Source organism: Seriola aureovittata, chromosome 24, assembly GCF_021018895.1.
Source record: "Seriola aureovittata isolate HTS-2021-v1 ecotype China chromosome 24, ASM2101889v1, whole genome shotgun sequence".
Taxonomy (NCBI): domain Eukaryota; kingdom Metazoa; phylum Chordata; class Actinopteri; order Carangiformes; family Carangidae; genus Seriola; species Seriola aureovittata.
In genome coordinates this window covers 5,485,954-5,502,706 of record NC_079387.1, presented here as the reverse complement: position 1 = coordinate 5,502,706, position 16,753 = coordinate 5,485,954, and the positions used below count along the sequence as shown (strand labels likewise).

The following is a 16,753-nucleotide window of genomic DNA, read 5'->3' as shown; positions in this document are numbered from 1 at the left end:
CACAAACCAGGGTTTTATTTATGTATATTTTCTAATCATTTTCCCTCTTGTCTCCCTCCCTTCCTCCAGTTGCGATGTACCGAGAGCCTTCGTTGCACGATGTAGGGGAGGCGGTGCCCAAACTCGCCGGGGGCCCGCCGTCCAAAAGCACAACCAGCGAACCGGTGGTCATGAACGGTGGCAAACCAGTCAGCAAACCCGACAAGGAGGAGACATAACCCCCCCACCCCCACCCCTTTCTCCGCCCTCCTCTGGCCTGACCAGAGGCCAGGAAAAGCCAGAGACCCGCCCCACTGCTGCGCTCTCAAATAACAAATCTACAACTTAAAAAAAAGGTAACAAAAACAAACAACAGCTCAAGTTCTGACTGGTCAGCAGTGGGGCCGCACGTCCCCGCCTCACCTCTCTCCCTATTGGACGGATCGGGTGTTGAGGGGCAGGGCCGGAGGGACAGAGCGCTGCGGCTGGCGGTGGCGGGAGAAGAGAGGAGGAAGAAGAAGACGGGTCAGTGCCAGCCAGATGTTTTGAAACAGGGACAGTGGCATGCCCTCATAATGGAGACAAAATGACTTCTTAACAATATAAACAAAAACAAAAAAAACAAACAAAAAAAAAATGTCGTCTTCACCGGTATTTTTCTGTGACAATCTGTAAGAATGAGGCCCTTTATTTTTTCCCCCCTTCCTGTTTTCCGTTGTCAGGTATGCTTGTTCGCTAGTGGCCCCCCCCCCCCCCCCCAACACACACGAAATCGACCACTTCGATTCAATCTTTGAGTGAAAAAAAAAAAAAAACAGATTAGAAACATCTGCAAACATCAGGCTGAAGAACACTTGAAACAGCAAACACTGATGGTTCAGTGGGATGCTTAGTCATCGATCAATTCATTAAGATTTGGCATTGGACCGTCTGCACTAAGCGTACAATTTTCAGTGAATGAACACACCCACTGATCTGTCTCTAATTCTGATCATAAACTATATATCCGTTTTGAGACCACATAGCTTAGAGCATGTTTGTCTTTTCAGTATTCCTTTATTATCTATTCATTAAGTGTTTTATTATCCTGCACACACAAAGCACTAGTGATTATCCAGCTCCGTTTGTTGTACAGACACAGAACAGATTTTTTCTTTTTCTACCTCTCCGTCTGACAATTTGTTTGTTTTTGTTTTTTCTTTCCCCCTTATTACTGCTACGATTTCTAGAGTCCGCGTGTCAAAACGAAGAGCTTTGGCATTTATATTAGCGTGTAGCTGAAACCAGAAAGACTTTCGCACATTCCCCGTTTGTAGCAGCATGGAAGAGAGCATGGGGAGGCATGCTGGCGTCCGAGCAGCATGGTAGCAGTCAGTGTTTACATGGAGCAGCAGATACTGTAGACGGAGGTGCATCGAACCTCAAGAAGGGTCAGAAACGCGGTGGGGCTTTCAGCTTCCGTTCCTTTGCCGACTACTTGAAATGAAAAGGTGGGAATGAGGGTATTGGTTAACAGGGTAAATGGTTTTAAAGCCACTATGTGTAGGATTTCTGACTTTACTACGCAGTGGTGCTTTATATCTTTAAAAAAAAAAAAAAGCAACTGTGGTAGAAACATAGATCCGGCACTGGAGGGCTTCACTGGTCCAATTAGTTCCCAGGAAGCAAGACCCGGTCTAATCAGGTCAGGTAAGGTCCTGTTGTATTGCTGCAGGTCTAAGGCAGTGGTGGAAGAAATATTTAGATCCGTTACTAAAGTAAAAGTACTTATACCACATTGTAAAACCACTCCACTCCTTCTATCAGCTAAATATACTTCAAGTATCAAAAGTAAAAAGAGAGAAAGACTAATATATTATCATATATGACTTTATTAGAGTTTAAAACTGATGCATCAATGTGCATGGACCATTTTAGTGCTGTAGCTGTTTGAGGTGGAGCCAGTTTTAACTCCTTTATATACACTGGGTAGTTTATTCCACTGGTTCCACATCTATGGGCCCCTCCAAAGAGTCACAGGATCCGTCTGAGAGGTCACAACACGATGAAAAACGTGACCTTATTGGGCCTCAGACAGTATTTAAATAAATGGTTAAGTCTTTAATAATGCATATTTGACAAGCTTATCATGTTTTTTTTAATGTAAAGAATAAAATTAATTAAAAAGATTTCCCTGTGAAATGTAGACGTAGAAATCTAAAAATCCGTCAGTAAAGTGCCTCAGAACGCCCTTGAGTGGGTATTTTCCACCGCTGGTCTCCGGTCTCTGTGGGTCAATACGTCTGATACTCGAGTGGATCCAGGCAGACTTGTTATCAGCTATCATAATCATCACAGGTTGTAAAATGTGAGAAGTGTGAAGTGCTGGGAAAATGACATGTATTTTTACACTGTTCAGCTGCGGCTGGATGATCCATCACGCCAGTACTGCAGTTAACAGCGTTTGGGATTGGGTTTAATTATTCTTGGGTCTAAATGGATCAGGTTTTTTTTTTAAATTAATTTATGCACAGTTTTCCGCAGGACAATGATTTGAATAATGCTGTAATCACATAAAAAGTCCTCACATAGTGGCTTTAAACTAGTCTGCACAATGGCCTATAGAATCACTCTAGGCTGCTTAAAAAAGTATTAGATGTGGTTCGCGTAGAAACTGGTGAAAACCACTAAAAAAACAAACAAATAGCACACATTGATTACAGTGTTACATGAAGCTGTCATCGAGTCAAACACACTGGGATATGGCTTTGTGCGAAAACGGGAAGCGACAAGGCAGAAAATGAAATGAAATGAAACCAAACAGATTCCCACGCCTCGTGCTCTCAGTGTGACAGTCAACAACGACACCGATCCGTTTCCAGACTCCACACACAGGCAGTTCTGTTTCCGGTCGAGACGCCAATTAACTCATTAAAAAAATTAAAAAATTTTAAAAAAGTTACAGCAGTGGTCGGTCATATCTCTGAGGAGATGTTAATACTGTGATCCCTCACTTCAGTGACAATGAGGCACTTTGAGTCGCTTTGAATCCCAATTTTTTGGGGCAAAATAACCTCTTTGCATTTTAACGAGATCTTTGAAACACTGTCTTGTTTGCTGGATATGAATGATCTCCACTGACGACAGCAGAACTACAAAAACACCCGACAAAAAAAATCAAGGTTGTACAATTAAGTGTTCTGACATCAAACAAGCACCAGCCCAGATCGGCCTCAGTAACAGGCACCGTATGTGTGTGTGTGTGTGTGTGTGTGTGTGTGTGTGTGTGTGTCGCAGGTGAAACCCTGCACCGGAGCCACTCTGACGTGTTAAATGTTGTCCCGCTGTGCGGTACTCCAGGAGGATACAGAGACCGTGAAAAATACTAGACAGCTTGCGGCGTCTCTAATTGGCATTTCTCAGATTTCTTTCCTCACATCACGCCGCATTTTTTCCCCTCCTGTGATCTCGTTAGCCGTTAACTCGCCTCCGTCTTCAAATGCGTGTGGCCGACCGGCTCGCATTACATGAAACCTGCCCGGTCCAATGTGCTCACGCTGGTGTCATCTCCTGGCCTTTTCAACACTGATATGAAAGCGATTACGAGAGCTGTTTATTAATGTGGGGAAAAGATTCAAGAGGGATCAAAGTTTAGCATTTTAAAATTTCGGTGTCGCCGAAGTTTAATGTTGATCTAAAATCTACAAGTGCATGTGGAATGTGTTGCTGCTGTTGGTTCATCGGAGAAGTGTTATATGCTGGATTGTAGTAGCTACTGTATGTGAATGCCTCTCATCCCCAAGATGTGAGATCCTCATTTCAGCAGCGTTTACACAAGATTTCTAAATTCTCAAAAGGTGTTTTAGCTTCAGCTCCTCTCTGATGTGACTTAAAGAGTGTGAAGATCTGAAGAAGTGAGATGGTGGTGATGGAGAAGAAGATGTCTTTGGACCGGTGTTGTACTTGTCTCGCGTCAAAGAAATGTAGATGTAACATTTATCGACTATTTGTTGTGTTATTAGCAAAAAAAAAGAAAGAAAGAAAGAAAGAACCCTGACAATCAGGTCTGTAAACTTCTTTTTCATTTAACACATCCTGTGTCGTCCCGACTGCCTGTGTCCAAGCAGGAGCTTTACGAGAAGCGGCTTTAACGACAGTATGGAGGAGGATGTTGTTGTGCTTGGCTGAGCAACCATTTCCAGACACAATGGGTAACAAGGACTCCAGGACGGCGGCTGCTTTTCCCTGAATGATTGTCAAGCAGCTCATTTGTGCCACACTGGCGGCGAGAGGAATAGGAACCCAAATCTTCCGTCATGTTCAGAGCGGCCCGGCTTGTTAGGTTGGCAGAGGGGTTCAAATCCTGTGAAAGCAGCTATTGAAGATCTGTGCTACATACTCAAGAATTAATTATGGCTGAGGCCATTGGGGGGGTGGGGGGTGGGGGGTGTTGGTGGCCTGGTTTCCTGGATACTGACCAAAGACACTGCAACAATAGTGTTTCCAGGCTTGTAATCACAGCTCACGGTTCTAACAAACGAAAGCGCAATTACTGTCAGCGTCTCCTGAGAGATTTCTATCCACCGGTGGTCAGCCAGGTAGCAAGGCTACAATTATGAGCCACGTAACAGCGGGCGCCCTGCCTGCACAGGAAGAGAGCGGCTGATTTAATTAGAAGTGAGCAATCACGACAAAACACGGGTCACTTTGAATTCCCACATACAAGTACCACTTGTGTTTTTCTCGCGGCAGGTACACATGTAGCCATCTTACTTTGTCCTGCATGAACTGTAGCTCTGAAATCAGACGGCACAAAATGGACACGAGACCAGACCTAATAGGACAAAAAAAAAAAAAAAAGGCAGTGCAGGTGCACTTTAGAGACATGTAGTGGTGAGCACTGTTCCCATGATGTAGCTCGTCTCCCTCAGGTTTTTCTTTGTCGTTTCTTTTTCCCGCTCCACTTTATTCCTCTTACAAAAGACTGCCTTATTACATCTGAATCTGAAAGGAGACAGTAAACGCGCTCTCCTCCCAGCTGTTTCTTTCTTTCTCCGAACGCTCTCATCCCACACACACACACACACACTCTCTCTCTTCATCTTATTTTACTTTTCAATTATCCTTTGATCCACAATCTTCTGTTCACTGTAACTATGCTAGCTTTCGCTCTCTGCTCGTTTTGTAATCATGCAGCCAGAGAACTTACTCCCACCTCCTCTTTTCTCTTCTACAAACCCCCCACCCACCCACCCACCTCCACCTCCTCCTCCTCCTCCCCCTCTTCCTCCTCCTCTCTCTGTTTGGACTGTTTCCCACTTGTTGCATGGTTTTTAAAAAGAGGAAAGATTGCGGGGGGCTAATGCATGTGGTAATGTAGGAAATGTGTTATCAAAAACAAAACAAACATATACAGCCTAGCACCAGTAAACCTTTGCCTCTGGCTCATTCCTCCTCACTGGTTCGTCACTGCCACAGACGCCAAAGCGGCTTTGGACATTTTATTATTCATGCATTTGTTTTCCATGTGGCACCAGAGACAACTCCCTAAGACATATTGTTTTTAAAGCATAATCCATCATTGTTATGATGGAGCAAAGGGAGAAGGAATCAAAATGACTTCATATCACTAACATTGTTACGCTGATGCACGTGCAGAGCATCAGTGCGTCACTCTGGAGGCTGAGAGCAGGAAAATGGACGATTATAAAAAAAACAAAAACACAGCAACGTGTAATTGCTTGATAGTCTTTGCTTCTTCTTTTAACAATGATGGATCAGAGCTGAGGAAGTTGTTCAGGGTGGAGTTATGTGCAGGTCAGTCATGTAACAGCCTTGGAAATATTACTTCACCGGATCGGGTGGCAATTTTCTTTGTGACATTTAAAGTGGAAGAAAAACAGTGTCAGGTCGACGTGAAGGAACAAAGAAGAAAGGTCTCGAGTCTCAAGCGTTAAAGACAATACAAAGATGGTGCAGACTTTCTTCGTCTTTTACTAAATGGAGTGCAGCTGGAGGTTCACTCCAGGAACAAATCAAGCACCATCTTTGGTTTTACACAGTTTCTTCGCTCAGAATAAATCATGTTTTTTACTCTGTTGGACCTGACTCTTGTTGATGACCGCATACCATCCAGTCCAGTCGTTCCTGGAACAGAGCAAGTAGCAAACTCGCAGCCTGTTGCATCTTGCTCGTGCAAAACCGTGCGAGCAATGAGCCAAAGGCAAAACGGGTCTGGCGCTAACTTTAAAAAGGAGATTTCTCTGTCTGTCAGTTAAATGTACAGTTACCTTTACGTACATATTATGCAAACAGTTTGTCTGCACTGTACAGTTTGTGTCCAATCCATTGTATACACACAGAAAACGATGATATTGAATAAAGGATTTATAGAAAGGAACTGTGGACTGGACTCATTCACTCTCATCCATTTATGTTCACATTAACTAAACATTATCTCTGATTTTTTTTTTTTGCATCCATTGCACACTAGTATTCTCTTATTCCTAGCAGTATCTTACACACACACACACACACACACATACACACCCCCCTGATGGTCACTTCAATAAAGTCCATTCATCCTGGGTGTTGACCAGGCTGCATTATGAGGCATCTCAGCAGCAGGGAAGCAGCACTAAGTGAACGACTTTGCCCAGAAAAAAGGGACGGTAACTGTTCAGCGCCTTGTGCATTTGCATCAGCAACTGGCGCTACGTGTGTGACCCTATTCACCCCATGAGTGGTCAATAATTAACACGCAAAGCGCTGCAGTAGGTGAGAGTAAAGATATGAGAGAACGTCAGATATCATGGAAAATCAGAATACTTGAACGTACATGATTATAATAACTAGAAATAATATGCAAGCGATACAAAGGTTATAGGCTCATTAGAGAAAAGTATTGCACTGAATGAATTCCTAGCATAGATAACATGCTCATATATCATATGTAAACACGAGTGAAAAGATATTATATAAGGATGGTATGTAAGGACTCTAAGGATGTTGTCATGGTCTCATGCAGCTTAATTTCACACCACACGACCCAGAAGAGAGAGAGACAGACAGGATGGATTAACCAGCTAAAAGCCCCTGGGTAGAAATGAGCACTGTCTCCCCCATTCCAACTACCCTCAGTCCATTGTGTATGCATGCTGTTGCCTAGTATTAATCAGATAGAGTGTGGCCTACCCAACAGACTACACTCAAGGAGCCTTATTATATTTTGCCCAGAAACCAAACAGTGTGCTGCAATGCTAACCGCCCCCAGATGTTAGTTTTATTTTGAAATTCGCAGCATAAAAGCATAACATCGACTGAATTAACAGAGGTAATGAAAGTGAACCAAGATGAAAGTGTGCATGTGTGTGTGTGTGTGTGTGTGTGTGTGTGTGTGTGTGTGTGTGTGTGTGTGTGTGTGTGTGTGCGCGCACTTCTCAATTTTTTATTCTCTTATTGTTTTCTTTTAAACCACAGCCTCCAGCACTGATGGTGGTGATCACCAGCTGGCAGTGTGTTTAAGGTAGACTCCGACCATTTCTCTTCCTGCCATTCGCCTTCATCCGAGTTCTTTTGTTGTGGCGGGTGACCCCAGCTAGCTTGATATTTGGGTGGATTGCAATTTCGTTTCACTCGATTCATCAGTTTGAAATCAGTGAACAAATTTGCAAATGTGGGCAGCTGTGCTGATGCCTCAGATGACTCACAAAATAAAAAAGGTGCAAAGCTGAGAAACGATGCCACACTCGAGCTTCTGGGGGCTCCCCCCCCCCTCGATCTGAAAATCTAAAAACCAAAACAAGTTTCACTGATCCAAATGCTCACGATCTAAGAGAAACAGAAGCACAGTTTTCATTATTTTATAATGAATCAAATAACCTCAAACTAACTGCTACACAATAAACCGAGGGCCTTCGGGGGCCCTTGGAGGTAGAGCCACAGAGAGAGAGAGAGAGAGAGAGAGAGAGAGAGAGTAACAGCAGCACCATAGAGGAGAGCATGATGAGGGATCAACAGACAGGTGGATCGGCAGGAAGAAACACACACACAAACACACACACACTGCATACTACTGTACTTGCGTAATTCATCACTCCGCAGGCAAATCCAATTAGACGACTTTAATATGAGCAGAGTGATGTTCAGAACAGCTTCGGCTGCTCATCTGCAGTTCATCTATGTTCATGGAACTGATACAATTTAGATGCTGCATGTGCAGGATTTATTATGGAGATATTAGAAGCCATTATCCTACATTTCACTGTGTCTTTAACTCATGTGATCTCTCAGAACCATGTAACTGATCATGGATCAAGTCAGTGACAGGGTCTAGATCTGTGTCGTCCTTCTATCCTCAGTTTCTATCCTTTATCCTCGGTTTCAGTAAACTGTACCGACAAAACAATCCCAACTCAAGGTCCATTTACCAGCTTTTTCCAAAGCTTTCGACTGTATCACATGGTCTTCATCAACAGACGGAGCTCCAAGTTTGCAGTAAAGGTGCATTAGAGTTGACTTGTCAATCCATATGACATCTGATCAAATTCCATCCTCTGATGGAAGACCATGTGATTTGATCGAAAGGCAACTTTTGAGTTGAGATTTTTTTTCAAATTATATTTTTGCTCTCACAAGATGAATAAAAATCCATCTTTGGGAACTGCTCTTCATATCTTATCGCCATGGAGATGTTTTCTACCACTGGTGAAAATAAATTATTTCAAGATTTTGACCAAAGATTCTTCATAAATTTGTTGTTGGTCTTGAATCCACCATGTTGCCTTTCTTTGTTTCTTTACCTTTGGACACCACTGAAGACACTGAGCTGATGTCCTTCATAATATATCTGGGAATTTCGGGGCTTTGATGACATAAGGAAGACTTCACCTTCTACATTACACATGTAGAGTAAGTCTTTACATCCCCAAGGGTAAATTTGGTTTGCAGGCAGTAGTTGACATTCATCAGACATCCTCACATAGACTCAGTGTATGAATATAAACATAACCACAGAATAAAATCATAAATATGCACTTGAGAACTAATGATGTTGTGTTTTCTAATGCTGATTCGGATCAATTTTATAACAGAAGCAAAATACTGAAAGGCCCATCTACCTTGCAGAGTAAACTTAAACCTTAAGTGAACAAATGAAATGTGACTGTTGTTGTTGGAGCTCTGTTTGGCTCCAACAAGTGTAGCTCGACTCAACCAATGAGATCACTTTGGCCACCAGCTAAACTAAAACTCCATTATGCACAACGCAAAATGGCTGAACAGTAATCTCTTATTAAAAAGCAGCCAATTATAGCCGGAGAGCAAAATGACATTTTGTTATCACGTAGCACGAAATGTTTCGATTTCCCGTCTTTTTGATTAATTTCATTAAAACAGCACCGAGTTGGGGTTTTTGGTCTCTTATCTGCCATAAATACACGCACACAGACACGCACACAGACACACACACAGACACACACACAGACACACACAAACGCAGAGTACGCCCATGTTGAAGCAATGTGTTTGAGGTGGCACTGAGAGCTCACTTGAGAGCCACTTTCTATCTGCCTCATTATCATCAAAGACAACAGGCGCTCCAGTACATACACACACACACATACACCCACACACACACACACACACACACGCTACCTTATACGCACGTACACACAAAAGGCGTGCGTCATGGATGGCTTCCACGGTCATTACAGCCACTTGAAGCCCCAGCGTCCCTCACCTTGTATCTCCCTTGTGGCTTCCAGTTTGTTTACTGGTGTTTTTAAAACTCTTTCAGGAACCAACATGTGACGGGAATTTCTTGAAAAAAGGAACCGCTAAATTGAACAAACATGAAAATGGGCAATAACACGAGGTTGTTTTCAAGCAACAATGGCGTGGTGTAAGGCAGTCTGCGGTGTCATCATATTGCCATGGCGACCAGGCTGCTGTCAATCTCTCTGAAAGGTTAAGATCAAACCCCCTACTTTTTTATAATTACTGCTTTTTATGTCTCATTATCACCGTTTGACTGATGCAGAAAATCATTCAGTGTTTCTCCAGGATTTTTTTTTTCTTGTGAGGCTGTGAAACGAGATATAGTTTATCACAGGTTATGAAGATGAAAAACATGATGTGATGCTGTCTGTTTGTCTGCAATGTGCTCCAAATGTCTCATTAGAATTCAAAATCAGGTCTCCAATGGCAACTTAAACCGCCACTGCCTTCACAGTAAAGGTCAGAGGTCAGACGTACATCACACTGTCGCCGTCTCTCATTCTTCTTCATCTTTTCTCTCTGCTAGCCATTCCCCTTTGACCCTCCCACTCTCGCTTTCATTTGCTTCCCTTTTCCCCTCCTCATCCCTTCACTCTCTTTTTCTTCTTCTCATCTGTCATCACTAGCCTCCCATCCACCCGTCACTCCTCCCTCTCTCCTCCTCTTCTTTTTCTCCATGACGACAAGAAAGGGGATGAGGATGAAAGAGAAACATGAAGGCAGGAGGAGAGAAAGGAATAATTCATCTCTCAGGTGATAAGTGACATTTGATGGACACACACATACACCCTCTCTCTCTCTCTCTCTGTCTCTCACACACACACACACACTGAGGAGGGCAGAGCAGCACCCAGTCAAGCAAACACGCAGTCTGAATACTGATTAACCAATCAGAGCCCATTTCTGCCCGGCACCAGAGATACTCATTGGCTACCATGGTAACCAAGAAAGCATCATAGCTGAAACGAGAGGGAGAAAGTACTTTGGTGTGTGTGTGCATGTGTGTTTGTGTGTGTGCACTGATGTTGGATTGAGAGGCAACAAATCTGTCTCCTCCAGCTTGGAAAGAGGAAAATGACAAAACAGATCATATGTATTGTTGAATGTGTAACTAACACGGTTGCTATGGAAATCGAAAAGGCCTTATTAACCCGTTTGTTCGGCAGCCATCTTTCACACCAACTTAAAGCTGCACCAATCAATATTTTCCATTAGCAACTGATCAGATGACTGCGTGTGTTCTGTGAAAGGTGTCACTTAGGAGGATTACAAACAATAATGTTGTTCTACCTGCAGGATGCGCGAGCTGGTAACTGTTTGCCAACACGTTCACCACTTTAACTTTATATGATGATCATGTCAGTACTGGTGCTTATTTCTTATTGCCATTTTCCTCCAGAGGCCTGTGGTGATGATTCAGTGAAGCACTCCCTGCACAATTTTATGTTCCAAACAATTCTCGTTTTACCATCTTTAAATGTCGCGTTTGATGCTTCTTTGGTTCATTCAGTTGAATTTAAAACCACTTGAAGCTGTAATGTTGCTAACGCTGCTGTTTTTCTCATATTTGGATTATTTACTCTCCGTGCAGCTTAATGGCGATGAACCAAAACTGCACATGCTGCTGTAAAACCAAAACAATGAGCCAAAACATGCTCAAATACAGGAGAGTTGACCGTCAGTGAACGCGGATGCACTTCAGCGAGCTCTAAGTCGAAATGTGATCAAGCCTGTTGCTGCTTTTCCTCTGGACAAAGCTCCGGCAAACACTTTGAGGACTGTGAGACGTTTTATTATCAGAGAGGCACTGAAAGAGAGAAAAGAGAGCAAAATTAAAGAGAGAGAGAGAGAGAGAGCGCCTTTGTCTCGCCGCTTTGGTAATATTGTTCTCGACTGTCATGCAAATGAGGCGCACTGGACTGAGAAACGCAGAGAGAGGGATGGCGAGAACAGAAAGAGTCAATGAAAATCTGCTTTATTATTCCATATGGAGCCGAGAGCAAAGAGCGTTTCCTCAAATTCAACGTCCCGTTCCGCACGTGAAATCTCGACTTTCAGAAAATACGTCCACACTGCCCTGCATATATGAGACAATATGAGGTGAGACACTTTTCTCTGCATTAAGATGTCACATCCAGAGCATAGTGCAGCACAGAACTGCTTCACGTCAACAATTCTATTTACTCATACGATCTCCATGATTTAGGTTTCACCGAGCAACCCAACCCTGCTGCCAGTTCACTCACACACACACACACACACACACACACACACACACACACACACACACACACACACACACACACACACACACAGCGCGCTCACAAAGCCATGACTCATAGGGTGGTTTTCACATAATCATGTCCACTTCAAAGCGCTGCGTCACTTATCATCTCTGGAGCAGCGTTGTGCTCAGCTTGACCGCTGCACACAGGGATCAGACAGCAGGTTATTGAGCGCCATGACAACATCAGTGTGTGCTTCATCCCAGGTTTAACTCCTAGCTGCAACGCGCCTTTATTTAAACTTTTGAATCAGCAATAAACGAAGGAGTGCCCTCACCGAAGAGACCGTGGCATCCATCCATATTCTTTATTTACGGCACGTACGGAAACAGGAAAATTTCTTTTAAATGACTAAACTGAGAGACCGGCTTTGCGTTTCAATATCTCTGTGGAAGTGATATTATTAGACAAATGAATGGGGAGAGCATGCGAAAAGGAGGAGTGGATTATTACAAGATTTTGAAGGGCACCTCAGCAGGTTTAATATTGAAGTTAGGAAGAAGCCTTCAATATCAGAATTCATAAATATTGCATTTCATATGAATATAATTTCCCCGGCTGGCTCTCATCTGACAAACACACACCAACAGCCCATTATAATTTGGGAGATTCAAGTCTTCCATTATTGAGCTGCCTCATCAGCGTCCAATAAGAGACTCAAACTAATTCGAGAGCAAGTGTGTCTCAGTCACGTTCTGCTCTTCATTTATGCATCTATAACATCTGGAACATGTGGATGTTCATGTCGTGATCCAGCGGGGAAGTTCTCAGCACACACTGCTTCTAGTTTTCAAAAGTTGTAAATCAGGAACTTGGAGTTAAAATGAACAGCTAAACATCTGGGAACAGTTCATGTTTGATTGCGCTATAAATAGAGGATCATGGGTGTGAATGGAAAAGAAGAAGAAAAAGCCACAAATTGGGTGAAAGAACGGGCTCTCTGGGTCTAACAGGTAACCCAGCATGTTGGTTCATTCACAAAAACAGCCTCCACCATGCCAGGTAGGAGTCATATCAAGCCGTTTTTTATCCCCCCTCAACCCCCACCCCTCTCTCCATTTTTAGAGAGTGGCTTTGAAGTCACGGTGCCGCAGTTTGGGAGAAAGCGAGAGAGCACTTCCTTTGGAGAGTTCTGAGAATAGGTCGCTTTATTTCAGCCTGCCTCTTTGTGGGTATGGAAGGGGAAAAATGGACTGGAGCAGAGAGAAGGAGAAAAGTCACGGCAGACGGAGAGATCAATGCCCGACTGCGGCACAAAGAGCAAGAAAAAATAAAGTGTTTTTCTTTGCTTTTAGGCAGCGCTAGGTGTGCAGGCTCGGTGACCTTGGCAACTGGCAATGGAGCAGAACATTTGGTTGGTGTGTGTGCATGTGAGTGTGTGTCACATGCAGGGGGAGGTCAAGATGTTCAAATGGAAAATCAATATGTTCTTTACTTACAGATGCACACTTAAGGAAAGGCAGGTTTTTTTCAGAATAAAAGCTGCTTTGTCATCCTTATCAGCAGATCATTTATTCACACAATCAACCGTTTTGAGGAGAAGCTTTTTAGCCTGATGACTCAGACAGTTTTGTCAGTTGATCATAGTGTGAGACACGTCTGGCCTCCTAGCAATTTCACCCGTGGGTGCCACTGCCACTCAGCCATTTTAGCCATTTCAGCCATTTCAGCGCTCGCAGCAGGTAATTGCCCAGGTGTGTGCCAGCAGCTGTTATGGCAATTACCCTAAATGGTGTGGGTGGGGTGGGGGGAATAAACTTTGTTAACCTGCTCTGGATGATGAGCAGACCTCGCTGTCATGACCGTGGAGATGAATCAGGACTACAGTGTGTGTCAGTGCACAAAAGCAGATGGGAGGCAATACATTAGGAGGCACATTTATCACATTACGACTCTCATTTTAATTTAGTTCTCTCATTTTTGTCTCTAGTCCGCAGCAGTCTTAGCGGAGCTACATGTGGCACTTTAACATCAATAAATGATCTTATTAATTTGAGGACATTGGTGTAATTACGGTTAACAAATGAAGCCACTGGAGAGACACGCAGCAGCCTCTGCTGGCCCGTACTGCAGATCTGGATGACTTGACTTGCACTTCTGATTGGCAGACTGCTTTTATTTTGTGTTCATGTCATTCTGGAAAAAGATCCGGCCCAAACAACTGAGTTCACTACGTTCCTGCCCTGCGTTTTCTTGGTATTAAAACTCCTGAACTTCGTGAACTATACGACATCTTACCTAAACTATACGACATGAGTGCAGCAGAGATGCTAGCAGGCTGTCACAATGACGTGCTGGTTTGCAAGTAATGTTTGCACCGGTCCCCATCTTAGCTTTTCATTTGCTAATTAGCACTAAATAGAAAGTATTGCAGAGGCCGATGGGACTGTCATGAATGTGTTTGCAATGGAGACAAATGTGCCGATGCTTTGGTTCATGTTTATTATAACCCTACAGAGTGATGCAGTGATGCAGTGCTCATTTTCTACTGCATGTAACCCACTCTTGGGTGCGCTATACTCTAGATTCGGGAGGAGCTAAGTAGTAGAGTACAATCATCATAAACACACGAGGCATGAGTTTAGTTAACTGCAGCTTTAGTTTTGCAGAACAACACAATTTATACCAATATGGAAAATAACAAAATGGCCCTTAAACATAAAATAAATTGTCCTTATGTGTGACTTAGTCGCTCTTCAATTTCTGGTCAATGTCTGATGATCAAAGTCAATGTTGTTTCGCTCAAAGTCAAGTTTAAGTCCAAATCAGACTGAAGCCTGATTTATCAGTGTCTGTTTAGTCAGAGAGCACTCCAAGTCTGCTGTGAGTTTGAGCTGTATCAGTCAAGGTGAGTGACACAATCCTACCAGAAGTAGAAGGTAGATCCGCTGTTTCAGTGGAATCCTAGATCTGAGTTCCTGGTATCAACTGGGTGGCTCGCCATCTACTGGAACCGTTGTACGACTCCTCCATAGGATTTCTCACTCAACCCAAAAACCAGACCTGCATTTACAACACAGGTTTAGTTTCTATTCTACTTATCTTATTTCTTAATGCAATGCAATCAGTTATATTTTCTCTTTAAAGTTGTACAACATTATCCTAGATGATAACATCTAAATAACACTGAATGTATTTTCTCAACATTATGACAAGCATGTTATTTTCTAGCTCAACATCTCAATTAAATCTTAATGACATTAGAATATTTTGTTCTAACAGAATACAATCATTATATTAACAAATTACAAATATTAAACATGAAAATGTGAATTAACCTGTTTCAGCTTAACCAATATTTAAATAATAATACAACACATTACAGAGTAACATTTAATAACATTACCTTAAATGTGTAATTTCCCTTATTTTCCTTTTCAAATAGTGTCTATCTCACCATGTAGGTAAAACAAGTTTTTAACAAGTTCTTAATTTTAACAGGTAATCAATTTTACAACATACTACTTTTTTGCTACTTTTTTTTTTTTTTTACTTTTGTCTGCTTGACAGTATTTTAATATTTCTAGTAGCATGAAAAGTAAAGAGGTTAGGCTCTCCACAGTAGTATAAATTTCCGATTTTTCCTTTACAGTAAAATGACTACTTTTAACACATATCTTAGAAATTATGCATCAATTATGCATCTTCTTAACCTTTTAATATTTATTAACCACAATATGATGCTAAATTGAACTCTCGATGTAACGATTTCCATGGTAACACGTAGCAATTAGCCAAGCAGCACCGGGAAAGCTAGCTTACTAGCTTACCGAGACATGAGGAATGGAAACTCAATTGAAAAGAACGGCACTCCTTCCGGTCCGTGGCTCCTTCAGTGGAACTGCTTCACTGTTTTCTAACTTTTATGACTTAGTTTTCACTCTTTTTACACTTTGTTGTACAGGTCACAACACAGTAGTTTCTCTCAATATTTTTTTTTTTTTTTTCTTTTCTCACAAAACTTTATTGAACAACAATAAGTAGAATATACAGACAGGTGCTCAGTATCTCAATTTCTTTTAATACAATATCGAGTAGGTAATAAACAATACAATATATAAAAATAATTGGAGGATATACAGTACAAGTATATTGCAAAATTCTGAATCATACATTAAATCAGTGAATAAAACAAACAACAAATATATATGACAAGGGGAAAAGGGGTTATTTCTCTTTGAATAGTTCTTCATACATTTTGACAGTTTTGTTACATTTAGCTGAGTTTAAGAGTTGTAGTGTTTTAATGTACTCTAAAAATTCAATTGAAAATCTGAAAAAATTTGGGGAAGTTTTTGCAAATCTGCATTTGTGGATATGAAATTTGCCAAATAGAATCAGTAAGTTAACTATAAATCCAATTTCCTTGTTATCGTTAATTTTGACATTATATTTCGTTTTACACAATATATATCTCTCAGTCTGAGTCCAAAAGGTTAGTGAACTTGAGCAGTAGTAAAAGAGATGAATTAAAGATTCAGTTTCGTTACCACAGAGCGTACATTTATTTTCAATATCTAAAAATTTGGATAAGTATAAATTAGTTACATATATTGTGTAAGATTTTAATGTGCACTTGTTTCACTTTATTGTTAATACAGAATTTGTATGGTAAAAGCCATGCTCTTTGCCAGTTAATATCTGTAAAGGTGTTATTCCAAAAAGCTTTCCCTCTAGGGCTAATTTTTCTTTTTTCATAAAATGTGTTACGAATGTGTTTATTATTGCAATTA

At 41.9% G+C, this 16,753-nt stretch overlaps 1 protein-coding gene across 2 annotated transcripts in view; it reads left to right on the top strand.

Annotated features, from left to right (window-relative positions):
- LOC130165542 (fibroblast growth factor 14-like) overlaps nt 1–6,358 on the top strand; it is a 45,870-nt gene extending 39,512 nt beyond the window's left edge. For both annotated transcript variants that reach the window (XM_056370887.1, XM_056370888.1), the window contains exon 5: nt 70–6,358. In XM_056370887.1, the coding sequence (XP_056226862.1) occupies nt 70–218 (149 nt within the window). In that variant the 3' untranslated portion in view covers nt 219–6,358. The remainder of the gene's footprint in view (nt 1–69) is intronic.
- The last annotated feature ends 10,395 nt before the right edge of the window (nt 6,359–16,753 follow it).